The sequence below is a fragment of the Sus scrofa genome, chromosome 5 (assembly GCF_054392235.1).
Source record: "Sus scrofa isolate SSC_HxYL_T2T_F1_AM1 chromosome 5, Sscrofa_HxYL_maternal_Yorkshire_Landrace_v2.0, whole genome shotgun sequence".
In the NCBI taxonomy this organism is placed as follows: domain Eukaryota; kingdom Metazoa; phylum Chordata; class Mammalia; order Artiodactyla; family Suidae; genus Sus; species Sus scrofa.
In genome coordinates, this window is record NC_139387.1 from 23,539,109 (window position 1) to 23,566,817 (window position 27,709).

The window sequence follows — 27,709 nt, forward strand, 5'->3', positions numbered from 1 at the left end:
CCTCACCTTTATGACTTATATCTTGATATTCCTCCTTTCCTCTTTGGGAGGAAATATCCGAAATACTGCCTTCTGGGCTGTAGTTAGTGGACAAAACAAAGGATGTCGTGGTCGTCTGTGACAACAACCCTCCCAAGGGTGGGCCTTTGAGCCCTGAGGGAACTCAGGAAAGAAACAAAGACGACTTGCCCACAGCTGAGGTGCATATCAAAGGAGTGATTCCTATAAGCCCAGATATTTACAGCTTCCCATAGAGATGGGTTTTCCGTAGATCTCCTGCAAACCTGGTGATCTATAAATAGAGATTAGTCTAGTGCTTCCCTGAGTTTCAGGGGCAGATTCAAATAGTTACTAATTAGGCAAATGAAGGAATGCAGAAGCAAAAGAAAGGTAGTCAAAACACAAGAGTGTAGAGAAAGGGCAGCACCTGCTTCCTCCTCAGGGGATGTGCACAGTAATCTGATACTTATCTCTGAGTTCTTCTACAGGAGCTGGGTCCCCAGCCAGGTGGAGGATGGTAACACAATCGTGTGGTTGCTGGCTGCAGCCAGAAGCCTGACCACTGAGGTTCCTGGAACACCACCCTACCTCACCACCAACCAATCAGAAGAAAGTTATACACCCTGCAGACTGGCCCAGAAATTTGCATTTAAAACTCTCCCCTAAAGCCCATCAGGGAGTTAGGACTTTTAAAGCATGAGCTACCCATTCTCCTTCGTTGACTTTTTTTTTCAGTTTTTAAAATGTTACTGAAGTATAGTTGATTTACAATGTTGTGTTAAGTTCTGCTCTATAGCAAAGTGACTCAGTGATACATATTGCACATATCTATTCATTTTCAATTTCTTTTTGATTAAAGAAACTTCCGTGACTCTTGCAACTTACCTTTCTCTGCTGCAAAACTGACTTTTCAGTTTGTTCAGCTTCACTGTGTGTTGAGCACAGGAATTTGGTTTCGACAACAACCTTAGTTTCCATTGATGAATGAAAGGATAAAGAAAATGGGGCATGTATGTATAGAAGGGAAGCCATTAAACAAGGAGTGGGGAGATCCCCTTGTGGCGCAGTGGTTAACGAATCCGACTAAGACCCATGAGGTTGCGGGTTCGATCCCTCGCTTTGCTCAGTGGGTTAAGGATCCGGCATTGCCCTGAGCTGTGGTGTGGGATGCAGATGCGGCTCGGATCCCGAGTTGCTGTGGCTCTGGCGTAGGCCGGCGGCTACAGCTCCATTCGACCCCCTAGCCTGGGAACTTCCATATGCAGCAGGAGCGGCCCAAGAAATGGCAAAAAGACAAAAAAAAAAAAAAAGAAGTGAAAGCTTGGCATTTGTGACAATGCGGGGGTATTTGTGTATATTGTGAAATCATCACCACAATGAATCTACTTATCATCTTTCATAGTCAAAATTTTTTTTTCTTGTGATGAGAACTTTTAAGATCTACTCTCTTAGTAACTTTCAACTAAGCAAGCTAGTATCATTACATAGACACCATGTTGTAAATTGCATCCTTACGATTTAGTTATTTATAACTCAAAGTGTATAGCGTTTGACCCTTTAACGTATGTTGCCTGGCAACCAAAAATCTGTTTCCTATATCTATGAACTTGCTTTTGTCATTTGTTTTCTTTTTTCTTTTTCTTACTTTTTTTTTTCTTCAGATTCCCCATATAGCTGAAATTATAGGGTATTTGTCTTTCTCTGTCTGATTTATTACCCTTAGCATAATGTCGTCACGATCCTCTGTGCTTTTTAAAATCATCTTATCATTACTGAACGATCTTCTGTCCCTATGCTAATAATTATTATACTACACTGTTGTTTCCACATTACATATAAAAGAGCTACAACTGCATCCACTCTAACGGTTCATCTCAGCCACAATTTTCTTTCATTTCATTAAATAGAATGTAAAAATAAATTGGGTGTATAACAAAAGGATGTAAATGAATGTTAGCCTTAAACAGGTTATAAGAAAGTATAAATAAAATATGGCAATAATTATTACAGACTAGAATTTAAAGACAAAGGAAATTGAAAAAATCACCTTGCTTTTAAATATTCAGAGAAAAAGGAAGTGAAATGAGAATAAATATCCATTGAAGAATATAAGCCAATTAGCTTATTTGGAACCAAGATTTTTTTGAACCACAGCTTGAAAAGAGACAATAATGAATATCAAGGAAATGAGAAAAGAAGAAAATATGTACAGGAAGTTAACACCGAATATATTGTTATTATTAGCAAGTCCTTTGTCCATTCCTTTACATATAGAACATTCATTTTTCCTTTTAGAAAGAAACAACCCTGGAGTTACCATCGTGGCTCAGTGGTTAACGAATCCAACTAGGAACCATGAGGTTCCGTGTTTGATCTCTGGCATCACTCAGTGGGTTAAGGATCTGGCGTTGCTGTGGCTGTGGTGTAGGCCGGCGGCTATAGCTCCAATTTGACCCCTATCCTGGGAACCTCCATATGCTGTGGATGTGGCTATGAAAAGACAAAATGAAAGAAAGAGAGAAAGAGAAAGAGAGAGAGAGAGAAAGAGAAGGAAAGGAAAGGAAAGGAAAGGAGGAAGGAAGGAAAGAAAGAGAGACAGAAAGAAAGAAAAAGAAAGAGAAAGAAAGAAAAAGAAAGAAAGAAAGAAAGAAAGAAAGAAAGAAAGAAAGAACCCTATGTGTCATATTCATAATGGCCCTTTCACTTTTTGGTTCTGTAAGCTGTAGGTGAAAGGATTCAACAGTGGTGCAACAGAGGTACTGAGTAGTGTAATTCCCTTGAAAAAGATATTCTTTGTTTGACTGAAGGCTTAGCATACATGAAGATGCAGCTGCCATAAGAAAGGGATATCACAATCATGTGAGACGAACACGTTGAGAAAGCTTTTCTTCTCTGATTAGTTGAAGGGAGTTTTAGAATCGTTACTGCAATATAGGTATATGATATTATCACCATCACCAGTGTGACCACGAGAGTCACTGAAGCAGATATGAATCCCACCGTCTCAATGAGATGTGTGTCCGAGCAGGAGATCTGCATGAGGGCAGTTGTGTCACAGTAGAAATGATCAACTATGTTGGAGTCACAGAAATCAAGCTGCAGGCCTAAGAGGAGAGGTACAAAGATGGTAAAGAACCCAGCGATCCAACAACTGAGGACAAGCTGAATGCAGATCTTACTGTTCATGATGGTTGTGTAATGCAGGGGCTTACAGATGGCAACATAGCGGTCATAGGACATTGCTGCCAGCAAGTAAAATTCCGATGCTCCAAGAAGGAAGACAAAAAATACCTGAGCAGCACATCTGCTATAGGAAATGGTTTTGTCCCCAGTTGCCATCATAACCAGGAAATTAGGGATGCATGTACTAGTAAAGGAAATTTCTAAGAAGGAGAAGATCTGAAGGAAAAAATACATGGGGGTCTTGAGGTGAGGATCCACCAGGGTGAGTGTAATGATGGTCAAATTGCCAGTGATGCTTAGTAGGTAAGTGAGAAATAGATAAACAATACAACTTTCAATTGTGTGTCATCAATTTAAAATTGCCAGAATAAACACTGTCACTCTGCAGTTTTGCATCACTGCCCTCTACTTTTCCAGGTTACATAGAAAAAACAAAAAATGAACAGAAAGAAAGAAAGTAATGATCCTAATAGAAAAATAACAGTGACAGTGCTTAAGGTAAAGTTAGTAAAGATGTTTCAGATAGAATACACAATCCCAATCTAGTTTGCAGTTCTACTAGAAAATTACCTATAAAATGATCACGATTGTTAATTTTTTATATGAATAAATTGAAGGGAAATTAGAAAAACTTTATTTATTTTTTATTTTTTTTTATTTTTTTTTTGGCCTCAGAATTTCCTGGGTCAGGGATTGAACCCAAGCCACAGCAGCAACAACACTAGATCTATAACCTGCTGAGCCACTTGGAACTCCATAGGAGAACTTTTGAAAAATAGAAAAATAGTTGTTTTCCTTGGAAAGGATTAAGATGGCGGAACAGAAGGACTGGAACTCAACTTCTCTCCTAAAAACAACAAAATTCAAAACTAAAGGCTAAGCCATCTCCACCCAAATGGACCAGAAACCTTAAAAGAGATACCCTACTCCAGAAGAAAAAAGAGGAGGCCACATCAAGAGGTAGGAGAGGCGATTTCATGATATAAACAACCCCATTCCTCCCAGGTGGGAAGCTCCACAGACTGGAAACTAACTAGTTCACAGAGACTCCCTTACAGGAGTGAGAGTTCTGAGCACCACATCAAACCCTCACCTGTGGGGATCTGGCATGGGGAGAAAGAGCCCCTGGAGCATCTGGCATTGAAGGCCAGTGGGGCTTGTGTGCAGGAGCTCCATGGGACTGGGGGAAACGGAGACCCCATTCTTAAAAGGCACACACAGACTTTCTTGTGCACTGGGTCCCAGGGCAAAGCAAAGTCTCCGTGGGAACCTGAGTCAAACCTGACTGCAGTTCTTGGAAGATATCCTGGGAAAACAGTGGTGAATGTGGCTTATTGTGAGGGAAGGACATTGAAAGCAAAGCTCTCAGGAATATTCAGCAGCTGTGCTTTTCTCTGGAGGTGGCCATTTTGGGAAAATCTGGCCCCACCCATCAGTCAGGGCTGAGAAGCCCCAGGGCAAACAACAATCCAGGTGGGATCAGAGCCCTGCCCCTCAGTAAGCAGGCTACCTAAAGACCCCTCAGGCACACAGCTGCCTCTAATCCCATCCAGAGACTAAGCCCCACCCACCAGAGGGATTAGAATCAGCTCCACCCACCAGGGGGCAGGCCTCAGCCCCTCCCATCAGGAAGCCTACAGCAAGCCCCCCATATTGACTTCAGCCACAAGGGGGGCCAACGCCAGAAGTAAGAAAGGCTACAACTCTATTATCTGTAAGAAGGTCACCACACCAAAAACCTATAAAAAGGAAAAGACAGAGAACTATAACTCAGATGAGGGAGAAAGCAAAAACCCCAGAAAATCAGCTAAGCAATGAGGAGATTCTCAGCCTCCAGGAAAAAGACTTTAGACTGTTGATGCTGAAGATGATGCAAGACATTGGAAATCAACTGTAGGCAAAGATGGATAACTTACAGGAAACACTGACCAAAGAGATACAAGATATCAAACTTAAACAAGAAGAGATGCAAAATACAATAACTGAAATAAAAAATTCCCTAGAAGCAACCAACAGCAGAATACAGGAGGCAGAAGAACAAATAAGCAAGGTGGAGGACAGATTAGCAGAAATTACGAATGCAGAACAGAAAAGAGAAGAAAGATTGAAAACAAAGAGAGTCTCAGAGAACTCTGGGACAACATTAAACACACCAACATCCCTATTATAGGGGTGCCAGAAGGGGAAGAGAGAGAGATGGGAACAGAAAGAATATTCCAAGAGATAATAGCTGAAAACTTCCCTAACATGGGAAAGTAACCACTCACTCAAATCCAGGAAGCACAATGAGTACCATATAAAATAAACCCAAGGAGGAACACCCAGAGACAAATATTAATCCAACTGACCAAAATTAAAGACAAAGAGAAAATCTGGAAAGCAGCTAGGGAAAAGAAGCAAATAACATTCAAGGGAACCCCAATAAGGTTATTGGCAGATTTTTCAGCAGAAATTCTGCAGGCCAGAAGGGAGTGGCATGATATACTTAACGTGATGAAAGGAAAAAACCTCCAACCAAGATTACTCTACCTAGCAAGGCTCTCATTCATATTTGAAGGAGAAATCAAAACCTTCACAGATAAGCAAAAGGTGAGAGAATTCAGCAACACTAAACCAGCCTTACAGCAAATATTAAAGGAACTTCTCTAGGCAGAAAATAAAGGACAGCAACAGGAAACGAAAATTCCACAAATGACAAGGCTCACCAGTAAAGGTATATATACAGTAAAGATACGAAATCATCCATGCACAATTATACCACCAAAATCAGAAATCATGAGAAGAGGTGGGTGCAAACGCAGGATACTGGAGATGAACTTGCAATGAAGAGAACAACTTAAAACAATCTCGTATACATATAGACTTATATCAAAACTTCAGAATAACTGCAAACCAAAAATCTACAATTGATACACAAACAAGGAATCTCTGAAGAAGTATACCTCATAGTAAATAAGTGCATGATCCCCCATGAAGGGGGTCATTTGACATCATTCTTGGAATGCTGAAGTCTTAGATCTGATAATGATTTCCTCTCCATCAAAGAATTTATGATAATTATATAAATAATGCAACTGTACAATTAAATAATACAGTTCTACAATTGTATTATTAATAACCATTTCTCTCCATGGTACAATGTAAGGTCTATGTCTTGTTTATCACATCACCTAGAATGGTGTAATGCCTATATTGAAGCATCAATAAGATGTAACAAATTGTGAGGACATATTTATATAGTTACACTGTTTTTTAACAAATTTATGCATTTTATATTTTACTTATTTTCAGAGTGTGTATTATTTTTGTTATTCTTACCAGTTATGTTATTCTTTTTATTATGCTATATAAAATATTTAATGGTATGTAAAGCTTTCTTCTTTATAAATTTTAGTTGCATAATATACACAATTTTAATATAATGCTAAAATTTTTAAAGAAAAATTGAAATGTAATAGATAATACTAAATAGTAAAGATGAAAGCCATACAAAATGGGATAATGTATAGAATAAACTTCCTATTTGTCTCAGCATATTTTTCCATTCCACTTCTCCAGAGGGAGTCACTTAATCTCTTTCTTAAGATCAATGATATAATAATCTGTGTGAATGTAACTGTGTTTAAATATATGTATTTCATTCTATAAAAAAATTAAAATTAAAATTTAAAAAAAAGATAAAAAAGAAAAACAAAGAAAAAGAAAAATAGTTGTTTTCCTCTAGATGATGTGCAAGCATTGGGACTGTATGCTATTCCATGTTGAATTGGAGTTCCCATCGTGGCTCAGTGGTTAACGAATCTGACTAGGAACCATGGGGTTGCAGGTTCGATCCCTGGCTTCGCTTGGTGGGTTAGGGATCCGGCGTTGCCGTGAGCTGTGGTGTAGGTTGCAGACGCGGCTCGGATCCCACGTTGATGTGGTTCTGGTGTAGGCCAGCGGCTACAGCTCCAATTAGACCCCTAGCCTGGGAACCTCCATATGCCACAGGAGCAGCCCTAGAAATGGCAGAAAGACCAAAAAAAAAAAAAAAAAGAATTTGCATAATAAAAGCAAAATGATACCTGTTGTTATAAGTACATAAGCTCATATATGCATTTAACACAGACAAACACACACACACAGGTCTAGCTATCATCACTAAACCATGCTAGTATACTTTTACAATTTACTCAACTAATCATAATCAAATTACTTTGTTTTTGTGTCCTTTACTGTCTTGGCTAATCACCCCCATTCATCCCACTTTGTATCCCAAAACAAAATCAGCAGGAACAATCTGATAATTTCAGTATGTATATAAGAAACTGCAGTTTTCCTATGCACATTTCTATTTTGAGAATAGATTGAGTAAAATAAAGTGAAAGTGAGAATACAGGATATAAGAGCAGATAGAAATATATAAACGTGTTCAGGAAATTGTGTGGGTTGTGAGAGATAAAGGGGAGTGAAAGATAAACACAAAGCTTTTTGGAAAGCAAGAAAATAAGAATGTTTTATTTAAATATTTAAAGTAGATTAAATGTGTAATAAGTAAAGATGTTTAAATTAAAATTGGTAAATTTGTAAGTAAAATACGTAACTTAGAAAGAAAATCAACAAACAAAAATTGATAAGTAGGAAACGTGGACCAATGACCTTTCTCTCCATCTGCTTCCATTCTTTACACTGACCGTTTAAACTTGGTCTCAGATACAGACTGAAGAGATGGACTTTGAAATAAGCATGACCTAAGTGATGACTGCGTATCTGTTAAATTTCAACCATATAATCAATCTCAAAAGTGTTGAAAAAAAATGTAGGAAGCACATTTCCCTATAATAAAACTATTCAAATATATGACTAACATATAATTAACAACTCTTCTTGACACCAGGCATATAATAAGTGAGACAGTCCTGTTGTTCAGGTTTGTATACATAGAAAATTGGGGCATTAGGAAAGTTGTTTTTTATTTATTATTTATTTTGTCTTTTCTAGGGCCACACTCATGGCATATCAAGGTTCCCACCAGGCTAGGGGTCTAATTGGAGCTGTAGCCACCGGCCTACACCACAGCCACAGCAACTTGGGATCTGAGCTGCATCTTCGACCTACAGCACAGCTTGTGGCAACATCGGATCCTTAACCCACTGAGCAAGGTCAGGGATCGAACCTGCAACCTCATGGTTCCTAGTCGGATTCGTTAACCACTGAGTCACTACGGGAACTCCAAGTTGTCTTTTTAAAAGTTAAACTTTTATACAAATAATTCTGGACCAGACGCAGTGTATTTCTTTAACAAAAAAGATTAATGATATCTCTAGGGAAATTTTCCTCCTGGGTATCTGTATAACCAAACACATAAAATAATTAAAGTTTTTCAATGGGCACTGGATAAGAAAATGTTTTATGTTGAGGATATACATAATATAATTTCCAACCTCTGTAACAACACACATTATTATTGAAAAGTCATATATTAAATAAAAATAGGTATAAAAAGGACAAAGATGTGTAGTTTCCAAAAATCAGAGAATTTCAGGGGAGTTCTAAGATAAGGAAATAAGATCTGCTGTCAAAATTATGTAGTTAATAATGCAGACAAATACAGTTAAAATAAATGAGTATTATTTTTCCTGGACATTTCCTTTGGATTCACATAATTATGAAGTAATCTATCATAAAATTTTTTTTCATTTCTTCAAATAGCTCAATGACAACAATTGTAGGAATTCATATATTAAAAAACTAGGTCAAAATGATAAATTCAAATTCTTTGTCAAAATTCAACAGTTACACACACTACTCCCAGCACAAACTGTAAAGAAATGAACAAATTTCGCATTAGAAAGCAGACCTATGTATGCACTAATATTTAGTTGTGTTGGATACTGTGACCAACCTGATAAATTTTAAAAGGAAACATTTCCAGTATCAAATTATCACTGTACTCCATATATTTTCTTTCACCATTTTTCCTAAATCAGAACTTGAAAGGCTATAAAAGGAGGTTATTTTTTTTAATGGTAAACATAGAACAAATTAGATTAAACGTAACTAGCAGGAAATATGGTCTTTAAACTTTAGACATACCAATCTTTTACCTTTTTTGAATACCAAAGCAGTTTTCCAAAAACACTTAAAAAGTCAAATATCTTTTACAGAGGATATATACTGAGATTTACTCAGACAAAATCATCTCTAATTCAATATTTAACTACTTATCATCACGCTGAATAGGGCTCACCAACATTCCATTCCTCTCTGCATGGATCTCACTCTACCCCTCAATCTACCCATATCTATTTAAGATAACTTTGTACTTGGTTTGATCAGTGCTTTGTTTCCTCAGATTTTTTGACTAGTATATTACATTTTCCCATTACTACAATTTACTTATTTATGTACCGAATACCTTTCTAAGTATCACCCACAATGCCAGTCTTCATTGATCCCATGGTGTTACTTATGCTTTCTGTGCTCTGAAGGAAAATAGCCAAAGATTATGAAGAATTCTCAGGAGGATATGAGATCCAAGAACACCAATCCCAAAGTATCAAAAATGTACAAGTTATACCAGGGTTCTTCTCAGGCACAACGTGTTTTTAAAAAAATAAAACATGTATTATAAAAACTATTTTAACTCTGTCTCTGGAGAATTCGTATAGATTCTATAATATCTTTGCCTCCCACACACTTTATGTTTTGAAATCCCAAATACATAGGTCATTTGAAAGCACACACACAAAAAACAAAGCATGATTTTAGTTGGCAATAAAAAGTGACACCTTATAGTAAGATGAAGAATTTAGCCTGTTAAGGAAACATCGTACCTCAGGTTAAATGCAACATTAGTAGTCTATGCCCTAGGTGACCTCAGTTTCTTTCCTGAAAGTTGCCTTCTCTCAAAATAGCTTTTGGGATTTTTTTTTAAATTATTATTGGATCTTAAACTAATAGCTCATGATAACTAAATAGTCTCCACAACATCTATCTTAATAGAATATTTATCTATGTATATAGCTACCATTCCTGTAACTTGTTGTAGACATGTGGCTACATTATGTCCAAAGGATGTAAAGGAAAATACCCAGTGCAATTTCTTGGGAATCCTATTCTAATAAAGGAAGTTTTTTTCTTCTTCCACTTTATTCTCTTATGATGGCAAGTCATTTGGAGCCATGAGTATGATCAATTACAGTAGGAAGTGCTAGTAAACAAGATAGAACTAATCCAAGTCAACAAGGAGAACACAATGATTTTGTGGATGTACCAGCCTGAACATTTAAATGAGAGAAACATAAATTATTTTTTGTTTAAACAATTGTGGTATTTGTATTCGTCACACTCTAGAAATCTGTTAGAAAAACCTGTTTCCTTTGACTGATATTTTATATTTATTTGATTTCTTTACTATATTCCCTGTGTCTCTTTCATGATTCATTTTCTGCTTCCAATTATTGGCTAAGTATTCCATGAACTCAATATCAATTTTTAAAATTGTCAATAATTTAGCTCTTTAATTGAAATTATTCTAATTATTTACAAACTCTAAGGTAAATACATGTGTCTATTCTTGGGTCTCTATTTCTGTGATTTTTGTGGATTTTGGGCTTTGTATCTCCCTCTAGTATGATTATATTTTTTTTTTACTGGATAGTCAAAACTGTATGCAAGTGTTAAAGGCACAGGGTGATAATTAATTACACAGATATAATTAAATTCATTGTAGCACACAGGTTAAGGAAGAAAAGCTTAACTAAAATGGAATGAGGTTATTCAAATACGTGTTTCATGCTATGGGAGAAATGATGGATTCATTGTACTTCTGCTTGGAGTCTATGATTTCAGTGTTGTGACCTAAAAGTCTAGGTATTGACGCAGGCTCTTCCACCTTGGCAAGTCATAAATATCAAATTTTGTCTTCGGACATTAGGAAACAGCAGGGATTTCTTGAGATTCTTTATCAGCGGGTGCTGCTTTGCACTTGTGGGTCTCTGTTTTCCTTGCTTGATGCTTAGGATTTATCAACTATGTTTAGGGAGAAAACAAAGAGATGGGAAAAAATGGACTACGAATACCTTAGGGAATTGTTTAGTCTGTGGTCACAGTGGTTATCAGGGATTTCGGAATATACATCAGTGTGAATGAGATTCTTAAGAAGGAGAAATTTTAGAGGAAAAAATACATTAAAATTTTGAGGAAGGGATTTGGCTGGAAAAACAGAAAAAATTCTCCATCATTCTCAACCTTTTTCTTGCAAAACAGAAATAGGAAAAAAAGCAATTTGCCAAAAGGTTCATCTGTCAGGCTAAGCTAAATGAACTCTGTCTCCAATAACTGGTTCTTATTTCCCTTTTATGAATCTTACCAAAACTACACAATGAAAATGATTAGTTTAAAGTAATAAAGTGTGTGTGTGTGTTTTTTTTTTTACTGACAACTAAAGAAAAACACTTTTTCAGAATTCTGTTCATGAGCATGTATTTTTTTCTGCATAAATATCACGTGATATTTAACGTCCTCTAATAAACTGGTTTACAGATCTGGATATCCTAAAATTTCTCTCCTCTTTGATAGCTTGAATAGTTCCTATTTGGCAGAATTTGTCTTATTGTTTTCATTTTGACTCCTACCATATGAATATTTTAAGGAGTAAAAGCATATGTTTTTTGAATTACACTTTCTAATTATATTGAAGAAAAAATAATTGAAATAAATTATAAATATTAGTATCAACTAACTTTTACTTGGCTATTCCAATCTTTCCCTCAAAAACAGATGTTTAAGTCCAGGTCCAGGTTATATTTACAAATGTTATAGTTCCATTATTTCATTTCCCCACCCAATTCTGAATTTAATTTATAATCCCTGAAGTATTCATTTCTTTTACCCTGCAGAAAAACCTCATTTATTATTTTAAAATTATTATTCCTCTTTTTGCTAAATGTACCAATATACCCACTTATTTAATCAATTTATATTTAGTCCAAGTAATGAGTTGATGCTTTACAAAATCTATGTTATATATGGGAAGAAATATAAATATAGGAAAGATAAATAAAAGACAAAAAATACTTTCTTTAATTTTATCTTCCTTATAATATGTAAGGGGTTATGCATAATTTATAATTCTTTCAACACATTTATTGTTGTCAAACTACAGTATTCTGATTAAACAAGTGATTTTCAAAGCAGAATTAGGTGTTTGTTGAAATTATTTTGCTGGGCAATTCTTCATGAGGAAATGGTCTTCTATAATTTCTTATGATCTTTATTATTTTTAAACATCTTCATTATTTTTAACTCTTTTTCAATTCTGTATTGTCTACACTTGAAGATTTATTTTGTCATTTAAATATTGGCTATATTTACCAGATTTTTAAATATATTTATATATATATATATATATATTTATATATATATTTATAACACAATTATACTGGAAGTTAAAATTGATGAAAACTTTTGAGTCCTGTATTTGTCCATATTGTTATTCATATTACTTTTACAGTGTTATTCAACTCCAAGTCCCAATTTAGCTTCTGTTAGGGATAATTTTAATTTTATTAATTAATCCATTTTTCTCGATCCATCTTCGTATATTGTTTTCCTCTTTTACTAATCATTACTTTTAATCATTTCTACTTGTGATTTTTTTATGGATCATCACATTAATTATTACTCAACTGGTGTACTGGAAACTCAGGATTCCTGAGTTTACATTTTCACCATTCTACTGTCTAGTTCTGTGTCTTTCAAAATGATCTTCTCATTACTGTACTCCATTTTGCTCTTATGCATAATGCTAATAAAAATTATAATATCACATCATTGTTTCCAGAATTATATTTAAAACAGCTACCAGTACCTGTAATTTAGTGAGTAGTCAACAAAATGGATATCTTATGATAATATTATGTTTGTTGTTCAGCTTCCCCCGCTAGAGTAGAGAGGCTAAAAGCATTTCAGGGTAAAGTGTATTTCAACATTTCAGGTGGAAGATCGCTTAAGAAATAGGTTGTACCTGTATTAAGAAGATGTGTCACTTGTTTGAGAAATAATTTTTAGAAACAGCACTACGACACTACCTGGGAATTCAAATTCAGAGGCCAATGGTTGCACTTCTATTAGATATCATATGAAGAGATATGTCATAGACTAACCAAGGTGGCAGAGAAGACAGATGATGTAACATTAATTGGCTTAGGAGTGGGAAGAGTGGGAGGGAATGGGGACGTTTTAATTTAGAAGTGCTAGACCCTTATTCAGAGTGGTAGAACATCGGGAGTTCCCGTGATGGCGCAGCGGAAATGTATCTGACCAGGAACCATGAGGCTGTGGGTTCAATCCCTGGCCTTGCTCAGTGGGTTAAGGATCCGGCGTTGCCGTGAGCTGTGGTGTGGGTCGCAGATGTGGCTCGGATCTGCATTGCTGTGGCTGTGGTGTGGGCCTGTGGCTGTAGCTTTGATTGGACCCCTAGCCTGGGAATCTCCATAAGCCAGGAGTGCAGCCCTAAAAACACACACACACACACACACACACACACACACACAAATTCTATGTTGGGTAAGCAGTAGATAACAGATATTTTAAAATATATAAGTAAAGCATTTCAGGATAGCTCCACAGATTAGTGATTTAGCATAGACAGTATTTTTTTTTAAAGCAAACTCATCCTGATTCACATGTAACAGAATCAAAACTAAAAAGAATATTGAGAGCACCATAGGTTTTACTTGTGTAAGGTGGTCTCACTATGTTACAAATCTTTTTTTCACATTCTGTGCTCTTGAAATTCTGGTCAAACACAGAAATTGTTTTGATGTCCCAAAACCAGATTATTATCTGCATTTCAAAATTCCTTAAGGGAAATTTTAGGTAATTCTACTATTTTGGTTTCTTTGGTAGGGGATATAGGAATATATCTTTATGCCCATGTCTATGAAACTCAGAAAGAATAAATACATTTTATTAATATTGTTCTCCTTAATTCAACATTTACATTCACTCTCCAACTAGCGTCAGAAGTATCCCAAGTAGTTGAAGACAGTGTTTATTGGGTATAACTATTCCTCAAACTTAATAACTATTGTATTTCATTATTAATTTTAAAAATAAAACAGTAAAATAATGCATTTCCCATTTATAATTAAACACGTGTAAAAGTTAATAATTTTAAATACTTATAAATGTTAAAGATTCTCAAATAGAGACCAAACAACTGGTTTATATGGAAACATAACAGTCTTTTTTTGTTTGTTTGTTTTTTCTTTTTTCTGGGGCTGCACCCACATTTTATATTCTTTTTTTTTAATTTTTTTTTTGTCTTTTTGCCATTTCTTGGGCCGTTCCTGCGGCATATGGAGGCTCCCAGGCTAGGGGTCTAATCGGAGCTATAGCCACCGGCCTACGGCACAGCCACAGCAACGTGGGATCCAAGCCACGTCTGCGACCTACACCACAGCTCACGGCAACGCTGGATCCTTAACCCACTGAGTGAGGCCAGGTACCAAACCAGAAACCTCATGGTTCCCAGTCGGATTCGTTAACCATTGAGCCATGACAGCAACTCCAACAGTCATTTTTTAAATAAATATTTTCTAATTTGAACATAAACTCTAATAGCTAATCTGTTACAATTTTCTTTCATTTCATTGAATAGAGTGTACATCAATGAATTGAAAGTATTACAAAAATATAAAAGAATATTAATTAGTCTTAAGGGTAGGTAGTAACTAAATACAAATAAAAGATGGTAAAAATATTTATATTCCATGCTACATTAGATATAATTTAAATGAAAAATATTTTACATTCTTGATTACCTAGAATTCAAAGACAAAAAAAGACTGAAAAAACTACATTAACTTCTTTCATATAATCACAGGAAAAGGAAATTAGATGAGGAAAAAGTTTCTATTTAAGAATATAAATAAAATTAGCTTCTTTGGAACAAAGATTTTTGTGAAAATAAAGTGTAAAAAGAGATAAAGATCAATACCAAATGAGAGAGAGAAAGGGAAGAAGCTAAAAACAAACTTATTAACAGAGACTCCTTTGTTCATTTCCTTTACACATAGAGCAAGAGCATATTCACTTGTTTGAGAAAGAAACAATCTTATGTATCATATTCACAAAGGCATTTTTCACTTGTTGGTTCCGTAAACTGTAGATGAAAGGGTTCAAAAGTGGTGCAACAGAGGTACTGAGCACTGCGATTCCCTTGGAAAAAGATACTCTTTGTTTGACTGAAGGTTTAGCGTACATGAAGATGCAGCTGCCATAAGAAAGGGATATCACAATCATGTGAGACGAACAGGTTGAGAAAGCTTTTTTCCTCTGATTACTTGAGGGGAGTTTTAGAATTGTTAATACAATATAGGTATATGATATTATCACCACTGCTAACGTGACCACAAGTGTCACCAAAGCTGAGATGAATCCCATGGTCTCAGTGGGATGTATGTCTGAGCAGGAGATCTGCAGGAGGGCAGTTGGGTCACACAGAAAGTGGTCAACAATGTTGGAAGCACAAAAGTCAAGCTTTAGAACTAGGAGGAGAGGTACAAAGATGGTAAAGAACCCAGCGATCCAACAACTGAGGACAAGCTGAATGCAGATTTTACTGTTCATGATGGTTGTGTAATGCAGGGGCTTACAGATGGCAACATAGCGGTCATAGGACATTGCTGCCAGCAAGTAAAATTCAGATGCTCCAAAAAGGAAGACAAAAAACAGCTGAATAATACAGTTGTTATAGGAAATGGTTTTGTCCCCAGTTACCATCATTACAAGACATTTAGGGATGCTTGTAGTAGTAAAGGAAATTTCTAAGAAGGAAAAATTCCGAAGGAAAAAATACATGGGGGTCTTGAGGTGAATATCCACCAGGGTGAGTATGATGATAATGAGATTTCCAGTGATGCTTAGCAAGTAGGTGAGAAGAAGGAAGATACATAATACAACTTTCAGTTGTGGGTCATTGGTCAAACCTGCTAGAATAAATATGGTCACTCTTGTATGGTTTCCCATTACTTTCCTCTATTTTTCCAGGTCTACATAAGGAAAAAAAAAAAAAAAAACAAGAAAAGAAGATAACAATGATCCCAATGAAAAATAACAATGAATACTACTGTTGAAGGCAGTTAACAAAGATATATTTCAAATAGAACAATACAATGTTCATTCATGTTTTAAAGATGGTTGTCATGAAGAACAAGAGTTTGCATTTCTGGAGTATCTGGACAGAGAATTCAATCTTTAGTTTGCAATTGTACCACAAAATAACCTTTATGATGTATTGATTGCTGAGTCTAAATAAATTAAAGGGTCATTGGAGGGACTTTTAAAGATAGAAAAATGTTTTATCCACATTTGATATTTGGCAAGATGGGTTGAATATTGTTTCCTTTTCAATTAAGAGGTTTGCGTAATAAAAGGAAAATGATGCCTGTTCTTACAAGTATATTAACCCATGTTTTGCATTTAACTAGCATACACACAGCACACATTCACACACACACACACACACAGCTAAAAGTTGTTTGCGGTAACATTCAGAGATGTTGACAGGGGATGCTGAGATAAGATAATGAGAAATGAGATCAGCTGCAAAATCATGTCATTAATAATGTAGACAGACATATATGGGTAAAAGAAATGGCTATTATTATTCTTGACATCCCTTTTACATTCACATGATTATGAAGCAATCTATTTTAATTTTTTTTCATTTATGCAAATGACTCAATGGCAACAATTGTAAGAATGCTTCGCTCTAGGATGCTGATATCTGAAGACTTAAATCAGAATTATACCATGTCAAATTTCTTCTTGTCTTATTTCAACAATTTTGGAGGTCCCACTGTGGCACAGCAGGTTAGTTGTCTCTGTGGTGGTGTGGGTTCAGTGGGTTAAGGATCCGGCACAGTGAGTTAAGGATCTGGTGTTGCTACAGCTGTGGTGTAGGTCACAGCTACGGTCAGATTCAATTCCTGGCCCCAGGAACTTCCATAAGCCATGGGTGGGCTAAGAAAGAAAAAAAAATTGCCCACACCAACTCTTCTAAACACACACTTTAAAAAAATTAACAAAATTCACATTATAAAATGAAAAGGAGTCATGTCTATGAATGCAGTGATGTTTAGTTGTGTAAGATATTGTAGATGTGAGAAAATTTTTAACAGGAGAAGTTATTCAATATCAAATTATGATTGTATTCCATGTTATCTTCTTTCACAATTTTCCTTAAATCAGTATTTCGAAGGTTGGAGAAAAGGAGGTTAATACATAATAATAAAAATAGAACAAAGGTAGGTGAAAACATATCTAACAGGAAATATGATCTTTGAACTTTAGACATACCAAATCTTTTCATCTTTTTGAGTCCTAAAGCAGTCTGCCAAAAATACTTAAAATCTCCATCTTTTTTGAAGAAGACATATATACAGATTTGTTCAGAAAAAAATCATCTCTGCTTCAATATTTAACTCCTTTTTTTACGATGCTGAACACAGCACACTGCTATTCCTTTCCTCTATAAATGGATTTCACTCTACTTCTCAATTTATAATTTCTTTCTCATCTATCTTTGCCAACTTTGTAAATATAAATGATTTATAATTAGAATTTCTTCAGATTTTTTGACCAGTGTGTTACATTTCCACATTACTATAATTTACTTATATATTGATACATTTCTAAGTATTACCCACTGTGCCATATCAAATTACTCAACACTTAATTATATGGAGTATTTATGCTTTCTATGCCCTGAAGGAAAATAGCTAATGATTATGAAAATACCTCAGGAGGATATGACATCTAAGAACACCAATCCCAAAGGATCAAAAATTTCTATGTTACACTGGTATTCCACTGGGAACTGAAGAGTTTTAAAAGTTAAAATATATATTGAAAATTTTTCTTTACCTCTGCCTCCAGAGATTTCAGTCTAGATTTCTCTAACATCTGTATACCCTCGACATCTTGTGTTAAAACCCCAAATGTATAGATAAGCATTTGGAAACAAAAAAGTTTATTTTAGTTAGTAATGAAAAATGACACAAAGAGATGAAGAAATTTGTTTGTCATAGAAAATATTGTACTTCAAGGTAAATACAACATGTTAATACTGCATACACACCTAACATTTCATGTCCTGTATGACCTCAGTTTCTTTTCTGAAAGCTGTCTTTTCTCCAATAGTCTTTGTGACATTTTCTATTTGATTTTAAGCCAAACTCATAATAACTAAACATTCTTCACTTTTACAGATTTTTGTAAAATAGAATATATAAACAACTTATACAACCCCACAGCAAAAAAGCCAATCACTCAATGGAAAAATGGGCAAAAGACCTGAATAGGCATTTCTCCAAAGAAGATATACAGATGGCCAGCAAACACATGAAAAAAATGCTCAAAATCATTGATTATAAGAGAAATGCAAATCAAAACTACCATGAGATACCACCTCACACCAGTCAGAATGGCCATCATTAATAAATCCACAAATAAAAAGTGCTGGAGAGGCTGTGAAGAAAAGGGAACCCTCCTGCACTGTTGGTGGGAATGTAAACTGGTACAGCCACTATGGAGAACAGTTTGGAGATACCTTAGAAATCTATACATAGAACTTCCATATGACCCCGCAATCCCACTCTTGGGCATATATCGGGACAAAACTCTACTTAGAAGAGACACATGCACCCGCATGTTCATTGCAGCACTATTCACAATAGCCAGGACATGGAAACAACCCAAATGTCCATCGACAGATGATTGGATTCGGAAGAGGTGGTATATATACACAATGGAATACTACTCAGCCATAAAGAAGAATGACATCATGCCATTTGCAGCAACATGGATGGAACTAGAGAATCTCATCCTGAGTGAAATGAGCCAGAAAGACAAAGACAAATACCATATGATATCACTTATAACTGGAATCTAATATTCACCACAAATGAACATCTCCTCAGAAAAGAAAATCATGGACTTGGAGAAGAGACTTGTGGCTGCCTGATGGGAGGGGGAGGGAGTGGGAGGGATTGGGAGCTTGGGCTTATCAGACACAACTTAGAATAGATTTACAAGGAGATCCTGCTGAATAGCATTGAGAACTTTGTCTAGATACTCACGTTGCAACAGAACAAAGGGTGGGGGAAAAAATGTAATTGTAATGTATACATGTAAGGATAACTTGATCCCCATGCTGTACAGTGGGAAAATAAAAAAATAAATAAATAAAAATAAAAATTTAAAAAATCATAAAATAGTAAATGAAATGGATCTGAAAAGATATGTGTCATGAATACGATTTGAAGAATACAATCTTTTAAAAGAATTGATTACATTTTGCTTCATCATTTATATGTCCTCTTTTCCCATTTTGAGAAAGTATATCAAATGATCCTGGAGCACTATCTAAATTTAAAAATTTTAAATTTCACAGAATGTGATAAAAATATGTAACCCAAGACAATCTTATACAAGTAAATCCTAAGGCTCTCTCAACATTCTTTTTAGTTTTGATTGCTATATGTGAACAAGGATGAATTTGCTTAAAAAACACACTATCCAAGTTGAACCCCTAATTTATCATGGAGCCATCCTGAAATGCTTTATTTACATATTTTAAAGTGTCTGTTATCTACTACTTACTTAACATAGAAGATGTACTACAACTCTTAATAAGGTTGAGCACTTCCAAATTAAAACTTCCCCATTCCCACTCCCAAGCAGATTCATGTTACATCATCTGTCTTCTCTGCCACCTTGATGAGTCCCTTCACACGATATCTAATAGAACCACAACCATTCACCTTTGAATTTGAATTCCCAGGTCGTTTCCTAGTGCTCTTTCTAAAAGTTATTTCTCAAACAAGTGACACATCTTCTTAATATAGGTGCAACTTATTTCTTAAGCTGTCTTACACCTGAAATGCTGAAATGCCTTACCTTGAAATGCTTTCAGCCTCTCTACTCTAGTGAGGGAAGGTGAACAACATGATATTAAAATAAGATTTCCACACTAAATTATAGGTACTGGCAGATGTGTAGATATAATTCTGAAAAGAGCATTATGATAGAAAAAATTATTATTAGATTTTAATAAGAAGCAAAAGATAGTTCAATAAGGGTCATTTTGAAAGATATAGAGCTAAAAAATAGAATCATAAAAATTTAAACTCAGGAGACCTGAGTTTCCAGTGCACCACTTGAGTAATGAATTATGAAATGATTAGTGAGATATTCCTGGTAGCAATGATTAGAAGTAATGATTATTAAGAGGAGAACAACAATACAGGGAGTTGTATCAAGAAAAATGGGGAAATGAAGAAAATTAAAATTCTTCCTAACAGATGCCTAAATGAGACCTTTGAGATAGCAATTAAATAAGTACATGATAGAAATGCTAGATATGGAGTGCCTGTAATAGAAAATGAGAGAGTTAATCATGTGAAAGTAATATGGGGAGATAAATAGATTGGTACAGAACTCAACAATTTTCAATATTTTTAAACCTTCAGGATTATCCTACTAGGACGTATTTTTTTTTAAAATCTATATGACTATATCTAGCCAGTTTATAAATTTAAATTACCACTTAAAGAGTTAAAAGTAATGTAGTTGCTTCCAAAATGATGTTAAGATTATAAGAAATTACTGAAGACCACTGCCTCATGGGGAATTGACCAGTATAGTAATGAAAACCAACACCTGATTGTGGTTTTAAAAATCACTCAGATATGCTGATCTACTTCTTATGGTTTGTACAACAGTAAATGAGCTGAAAGAATTATAAATTATAAATGGTGCACACATCCCCCATGTATCATAAGGAGGATGATAAAGGAAAGTAACTTTTTTTTTTTTTTGGTCACCCCACAGCATATGGAGTTTCCAGGCCAGGGATCAGATCCAAGTCACAGCCTTGAACTAAGCCAGAGCCACTCTGGGTCCACTGTGCTGGGAGGGGGATTGAACCTGTGTCCCAACACTCCTAAGCAGCTTCCAAACTCGTTGCACCACAGCAGGAACTCCTAAAGGAAAGTAATTTTGATTTCTATTTTACTAAGCTTTCCTATAGTTCTTTATATATAAGATATTTTAAAAGCATTAGCTCATTACTTAGATTAAAGATCAATAGGAAAATACACATGCAGATTGATACATTTAATAAAAAGTAAGAGATTGATTAAAAATATTAAATATATGAGGAGTTCCCATCGTGGCTCAGTGGTTGACAAACCTGAATAGTAACCATGAGGTTGGTAGGTTCGATCCCTGGCCTCACTCAGTGGGTTAAGGATCCAACATTGCCGTGAGCTGTGGTGTAGGTCACAGATGCAGCTCAGATCTTGCATTGCTGTGACTGTGGTGTAGGCCGGCAGCTACAGGTGTGATTCGACCCCTAGCCTGTGAACCTCCCTATGCCCTAGGTGCAACCCTAAAAAGACAAAAGACAAAAAATAAAATAAAAAATAAATATATTAAGTATATGAGATTTTCTATGTTGAAAAAAATAAATACCTTCAGGGTTTATAAGTTAAATTCAGAAATTGTGTGGAAAAATGAATTGAAGCTGTAACTCTTGTAGGTATAACAGGAACTTAAAAGTTTTTATTGAAGGGAAGTCTTTGGAACATGGGTTGTAACTGACACATTTAGAATGTATTTCAATTACTTTTTCTTTAATATCATTAGAAATTGTAATTCAAGTGACTGACATGCTCTTTAAAATAACTCCTTAAAATATTCATACAGTAAGGAGTAAAATTAGAAACAATCACATTAAGTTGTGTTTTGGCAAATAGGAACTATACAATTTGCTAAAAAGTGACTGTTTCTTAGGATGTGATGATCTCCTAGCTATCATGTGACATTTTTTGCAGGGAAAAAATACTCTCTCGTTGTTAGGATTCTGCAAAAGTGTCTTTCTTTGGTTGTCAGCCTTAAAAAAATTGGTCTGTTACTTTAATCATCTTTTTTATGTAGTTTTGCTAAGATTCATAAAATAGAAATAAGTTCCAATTAAGAAGATACAGTTCATTGACTTAAACCTACAGATTAAACTTTACTGCAAATTGTTATTTTCTTGTTGCTATTTTACAAGCAGAAGTTTGTACATGATGGAGGACTTATCCTCTTTATTGTGTTAAATGCCTAACTAAAATTTGTTGTTGTTGATTTTTGTTTTTTTTGCCTTTTCTGGGGCCGCTTCCGCGGCATATGGAGGTTCCCAGGCTAGGGGTCTAATTGGAGCTGTAGCTGCCGACCTACGCCACATCCACAGCAACAATGGATCCAAGCCATATTTGCGATCTACAGCACAGCTCACGGCAATGTCAGATCCTTAACCCACTGAGTGAGGCCAGGGATCGAACCCGCAACCTCATGGTTCCGAGTCAGATTCATTAACCACTGAGCCATGATGGGAACTCCCCCTAACTAAAATTTTTAATGTATTTCTTCTTCCAAAATTTCTTTATGGAAATCCCATTCACACTGATCTATATGCCTAAATTCCTGATGACTACTGTGACCAAAGAGTAAACAATTTCCTAGAGTGTATGTAATTAGTATTTCCCATCTTTTGGGGAGTTTCATAATTTCATGTTCCTATATCCCATGACTATTCTATTGTGGTTGGCAAACCATTCATTACCTGGTCATGATGCACAGCAAAGTGTGCTACCCACTTGTACGCCCCTCCTGGGAACTGGGTTACTAGATTAATCTTTTAATGTAGTTTGAACCTACATCAAAATTAATTTGTTGGTGTTTGGATATCCAATTGTTTTGGAAGTATTTGCCAAATACAGTGCTATACCACTGAATAAGTGAAGAAGAAATCTATGAGATAGAAAGCAGAAAATTATAGAAACACCAGTAAAGACAAGAGGCAAATCTTTAGAAGATAAATATAATTGCTGTATTTCTAGCTGGAATCAGCAGGGAGAATTGAGAAGGTACAATGAACTGATTTTAGTATTGATAAGATGACATCACTAGAGATCCTACAGATATGAAAAGTATAATGAGATATTATGAGTAACTTTGTGCCAAATATAGATCATTTATAGAAAATGGATGAAATCCTTGCAAAACATAAACTTCCAAAGTGCCAGAGAAGAAAGGTTTAAGTCAAATATCCTATACTTGTTAAAGTTATTTCAAAATGTGTAGAATGAGGAACTCCCATTGTGGCTCAGCAGGTTAGGAACCTGACTACTATCCATGAGGATGCAGGTTCGATCCCTGGCCTCACTCAGTGGGTTAAATGATCTGGCTCTTGCTTCAGCTTGGGCCACAGATGCATCTCAGATCTGGTGTTGCTGTAGGACAGTGGCTGTGGCTCCAATTTGACCCTTAACCTGGGAACCTCCATATGCCTCAGGTGAGGCCCTAAAAAGACACACACACAAATATGTAGAGTGTGACAAGTCATTTGAATTATATTTTAAAATTTCTTTTCTGTTAAATAATGAAGTATTTAGGGATGACAGTATATGGTATCTTTTGTTTGTTTTAAAATTATGCTCTAAAATATTAGAGTTATAAAGATAAGATGAAATGCAGCCTAGAGAGATCCCACTTGACACTTGACAAGCTCTTCCCTATTCATCTTGAAACTGTATTCCTTCGATTCTATATAATAACATGATATTACTAAAAATACTAACATAATAATAGCCAGTTAATTTATTTTGAGATATTTTAAGGCTAACTTGAAGTTATACAATAACTATTAGATGAAAGTTAATTAAAATTAATTGTTAATAATTAATTTATACTATTGCATATATTTAGTATATACCATTAATAGAACAACAACAAAACAGAGCACATGAATTCTTTTCTTTAGAAGCATGTAATCTAGCTATAAATGAAAAAAGAGTCCTGGGAGTTCCTGTCATAGCTCAGCAGTGAAGAACCCAACTATTATCCATGAGAATGTGGGTTTGATTCCTGGCCTCTCTCAGTGGGTTAAGGACCCAGTGTTGTCATGAACCATGGTGTAGGTTGCAAACATGGCTTGGATCTGACATAGTGGTGGCCGTGGTGTAGGCTGGCAGCTACAACTGCTATTCAACCCCTAGCCTGGAGACTTCCATATGCCATGGGTGTGGCCCTAAAAAAAGACAAAAAAAAAAAAAAAAAAAGACTCCTAACATAAACCAGAAAATCAAATGCTTATTTATGTGTACCAATAATGAGTGGGATCATAGGCATGTAAAATTTAAAACATTTCTGATAAAATTGAAGTTGTATATTTAAAAACCACTTAAAAAGCAGATGTCTACATGTAACTACCATTTTATAGGAAATACAGGGCACAGATGATCATGTTAAATAACATCATAAGGATCCAAACTTTTCAATTTAGAAAGTCACATGTTCAAGACTAAAATAATCCAATTATTCCAACAAACCAAAAGCATATAAAAAAGATGCTAGGAGATATTATTCTAGATTTTTAAAAATCTTGTGACAAAATCATCAAGTGAAACATACAGACTTCAGATTGATATTAATAACCACATAAACTGCAAAGTTAGAATTTTTTTTCAGGGGTTGGGTAATTTTTATATACATAGAGTGTGATAATGTCATTGCACTTTTGTTTTAAAATTCCTTAACTGTTAAATAATGGAGTATTAGGGATGAAATAATATGATGTCTTTTGTTTCAATATTGTGTTCTTAAAAATAGTAGAGAGAGTCTAAACAAAAATAGCATCATGTTTCCAACAGTTGAGGCTGAATTATGGTTCATGAATATCCCTTATACTATTGTTTCTATAGTATATATTAATAAATTTACATAATGAATATTTTATAATAAAAATTACCTGAGGAAAAGTTAAATAGAAGGTATATAATATAATATGGTTAATGCTCCAACTGGAAGAATTTTCTTCAATTATCTCCTACTTTATTTGATATATTTGAGTAACTTATCCATGCCCTGTTCTTACATTTTCAAATATTATAGCAATAAAGAAGACTCGTTTTAACCTACAAGCCAAAAAGGAAAAATGAGTGCACTAATTCTATAAAAAGTGTTACCCCTCTATGTAATGTTTACTGGGACAAAATACCATAAAATTCTAAACCCCGAACACCCCAATTTCTATAATTTTGCATGTGATACTAAAGCAGTTACACAGGGATAGTGGTCACAGATTTTTCTTTTTTTTATTTATGAGTAAGACTTCCCTTCCAAATCCCTAACAGTGGCCTGCTGTGGTAAGATAAGCTAGAAAATATCATTTAATAATATTTAGGTCTTTAATAAGAACTACTGTTTCTGTGCCTGGCATCATCCTTGGTGTCTGTATGTACTATCTGAATTTTTAAAATCAAAACAAAACACAATGACTTATAAATTATCCTATTTAATCTTGTGAGAAAAATGAACTTCAAAGAATTAGAGTAAATTACCCAGGATCACACTGCTAATTAGCAAGAGAGACAAAATTAAAATTTATTTCTGTGTAATTCCAAAGCCAATGTTCTATTTGGTACCAACACTCCCTGATCAGTTTGCAGCAAAGAGTGGTTTACAAGCATATCAACACAATGATGACTTCAGTTTAAGGACTGTGTTTGGAGGTGCAAAGGAGACTTCAGGCTCTCAGAACTTGGGTATAAAAGAGAATCTTGGTAACCTGACATAGTACCAGGTTATAATTTTCAGTGGTATTTTTCATTTAACACATGTGACATGCCATTTGAAAAGCTGGAAAGCTCTGTAACATAGCAGGAATTTTCTCTGAGAGAAAAGAGCCTGTATGAAAAGCAAGTGAAGACTAGTAAGTCTGATATTTTTCAGTGTTATTCCCTAAACATAGTTGATCTATCTTTACTCTCAAGTAATGGAAGCCTGAAATCACAGGATAAAACAGCACCTAACAGATTAAGACATCTTAAAAGAAATTTTGCTGTCTCCTAGTCTCTGAAAACAAAATGTTGCCATTTCTGATTTACTAATTGAAAAGAGCCTGGCTAAATATATAAGCTTTTAGTTCAGAGGACTTAAATCTTACAGCCTAAGAATAAACGCAATGAATTCAGCATATTTCAAAAAGCATTAAAAACAGATTTGAATAATCTCATTCCTTGTTTTGATCAATGTTGGCTCCCTTGTGTGCATAAACTAAATCCTATTTGTGGGGATAAAACATTATCTAGACCCTTTCTCATTTGCATACAATTTGGGGTATAGCGTAAAAAATTCATAAGCATTATGGAAGAAGATTTGAATGACCAAAAGCAATGTAAACAACACAAATAAAAATAGAGCTAAGAAGATCTACATATATTTAGCGCACAATCTGTAAATAATTAGTTAATATTTTCATTAAGAAGCTAAGTAATAAATTAAATGGTATTTGGACAGTAATTAACAAATATCAGAACTGTTTAAACAAAAAAATAACTTAATCTATTTAAATGTTTGGACTGTCATGTTAAACCTCTTCCATAAAAATCATTGTGTGTCTATGGTGATATGACCTACAATGGGGTCAGGATCCTGGATGTGCTCTGTCTTGATGATTCATCATTCCTAGTAATAATTACTCATGGCTCCAACTGGCTTGCTATCACATCTGCATTTAAATCCTGAGAGGGGGTAAAGAGGAAGAAGATGAATAACTACTTTTATTGGAAGATAATCCATGGAAATTGGATAAGGCTTCTTCATTTATATCCTTTGGACAGTATTTAGTCACATGACATAAATTACAAGGAAACCAGGTATATACATAGATGAATATTCCTTCACTATATAGAAAAGGTAGACAATGCTTAGTTCTGAAATATCAGTTTAAGATCCAATAGAAAATATCACAAAGATTATTTAGAGAAAAGAAACTGAGGTCATATAGGACATGAAGTGGTAGATGTGTCTGGAGAACTAACAGTGGTGCATCCGGCCTGAGGAGCACTTTATTCTGTGACAGGCTAAGTTCTCCATCTTATGTAGTCACTTGTTACTACCAATTACAGTAAATTGTTCTTTTGTTTCCAAATCCCTGTCAATATATTTGGGATTTCAAAACTTGAATGAGTAGGAAGGCAGACATAAACTAGGGAAATCAACACTGAATTCTCTGCAGATACAGTTAAAGCAGGGTTTTTTGATAGCTTGTTTTCTTTTGTTTTAGATACATAATTCTACTGTTAAAAACATTTAGTGCCTGGGGAGAACTCTTGTATAGCATATAAATTTTTGATCCTTTGGGAATGGTTTCCTTGAATCTCATATCCTCCTGAGATTTTTCATAATCTTTAGATATTTTCCATCAGGGCACAGAAAACATAAGTACTCCATGGAATCATGTTGATTAGTTTCATATGGCACTGTAGGTAATCCTTAGAAATGTATTTTAGATATAAATAAGTAGATCGTTTTAAAGAGAAAATTTAATACACTAGTCAGAAATCTGGAAAGAAAAAGCTCTAATTATAAATCTTCTGCATTTACAAAGTTGCCATAGATGAAAGAAAACAACCATAGACGGAGA

At 34.9% G+C, this 27,709-nt stretch overlaps 3 protein-coding genes and 1 pseudogene across 4 annotated transcripts in view; 1 reads left to right on the forward strand and 3 right to left on the reverse strand.

Annotated features, from left to right (window-relative positions):
* Window positions 1–27,709, reverse strand: part of LOC110255239 (olfactory receptor 6C1-like) — a 371,689-nt gene that overhangs the window by 87,166 nt on the left and 256,814 nt on the right. The gene's annotated exons all lie outside the window — the stretch shown is intronic.
* The window catches only part of LOC100627493 (olfactory receptor 6C1-like), a 66,459-nt gene that overhangs the window by 4,976 nt on the left and 33,774 nt on the right, over window positions 1–27,709 (forward strand). The window lies entirely within an intron of this gene.
* LOC146403224 (olfactory receptor 6C74-like) lies at window positions 483–3,579 on the reverse strand (annotated as a pseudogene).
* LOC110260676 (olfactory receptor 6C74-like) lies at window positions 14,773–24,341 on the reverse strand. Its single transcript, XM_021091763.2, has 2 exons — window positions 22,628–24,341; window positions 14,773–21,467 (listed from the first exon to the last, which is right to left on the reverse strand). Exon 2 carries the CDS (start codon window positions 16,198–16,200, stop codon window positions 15,262–15,264), a length of 939 nt encoding a protein of 312 aa, XP_020947422.2. The 5' UTR covers window positions 16,201–21,467; window positions 22,628–24,341; the 3' UTR covers window positions 14,773–15,261.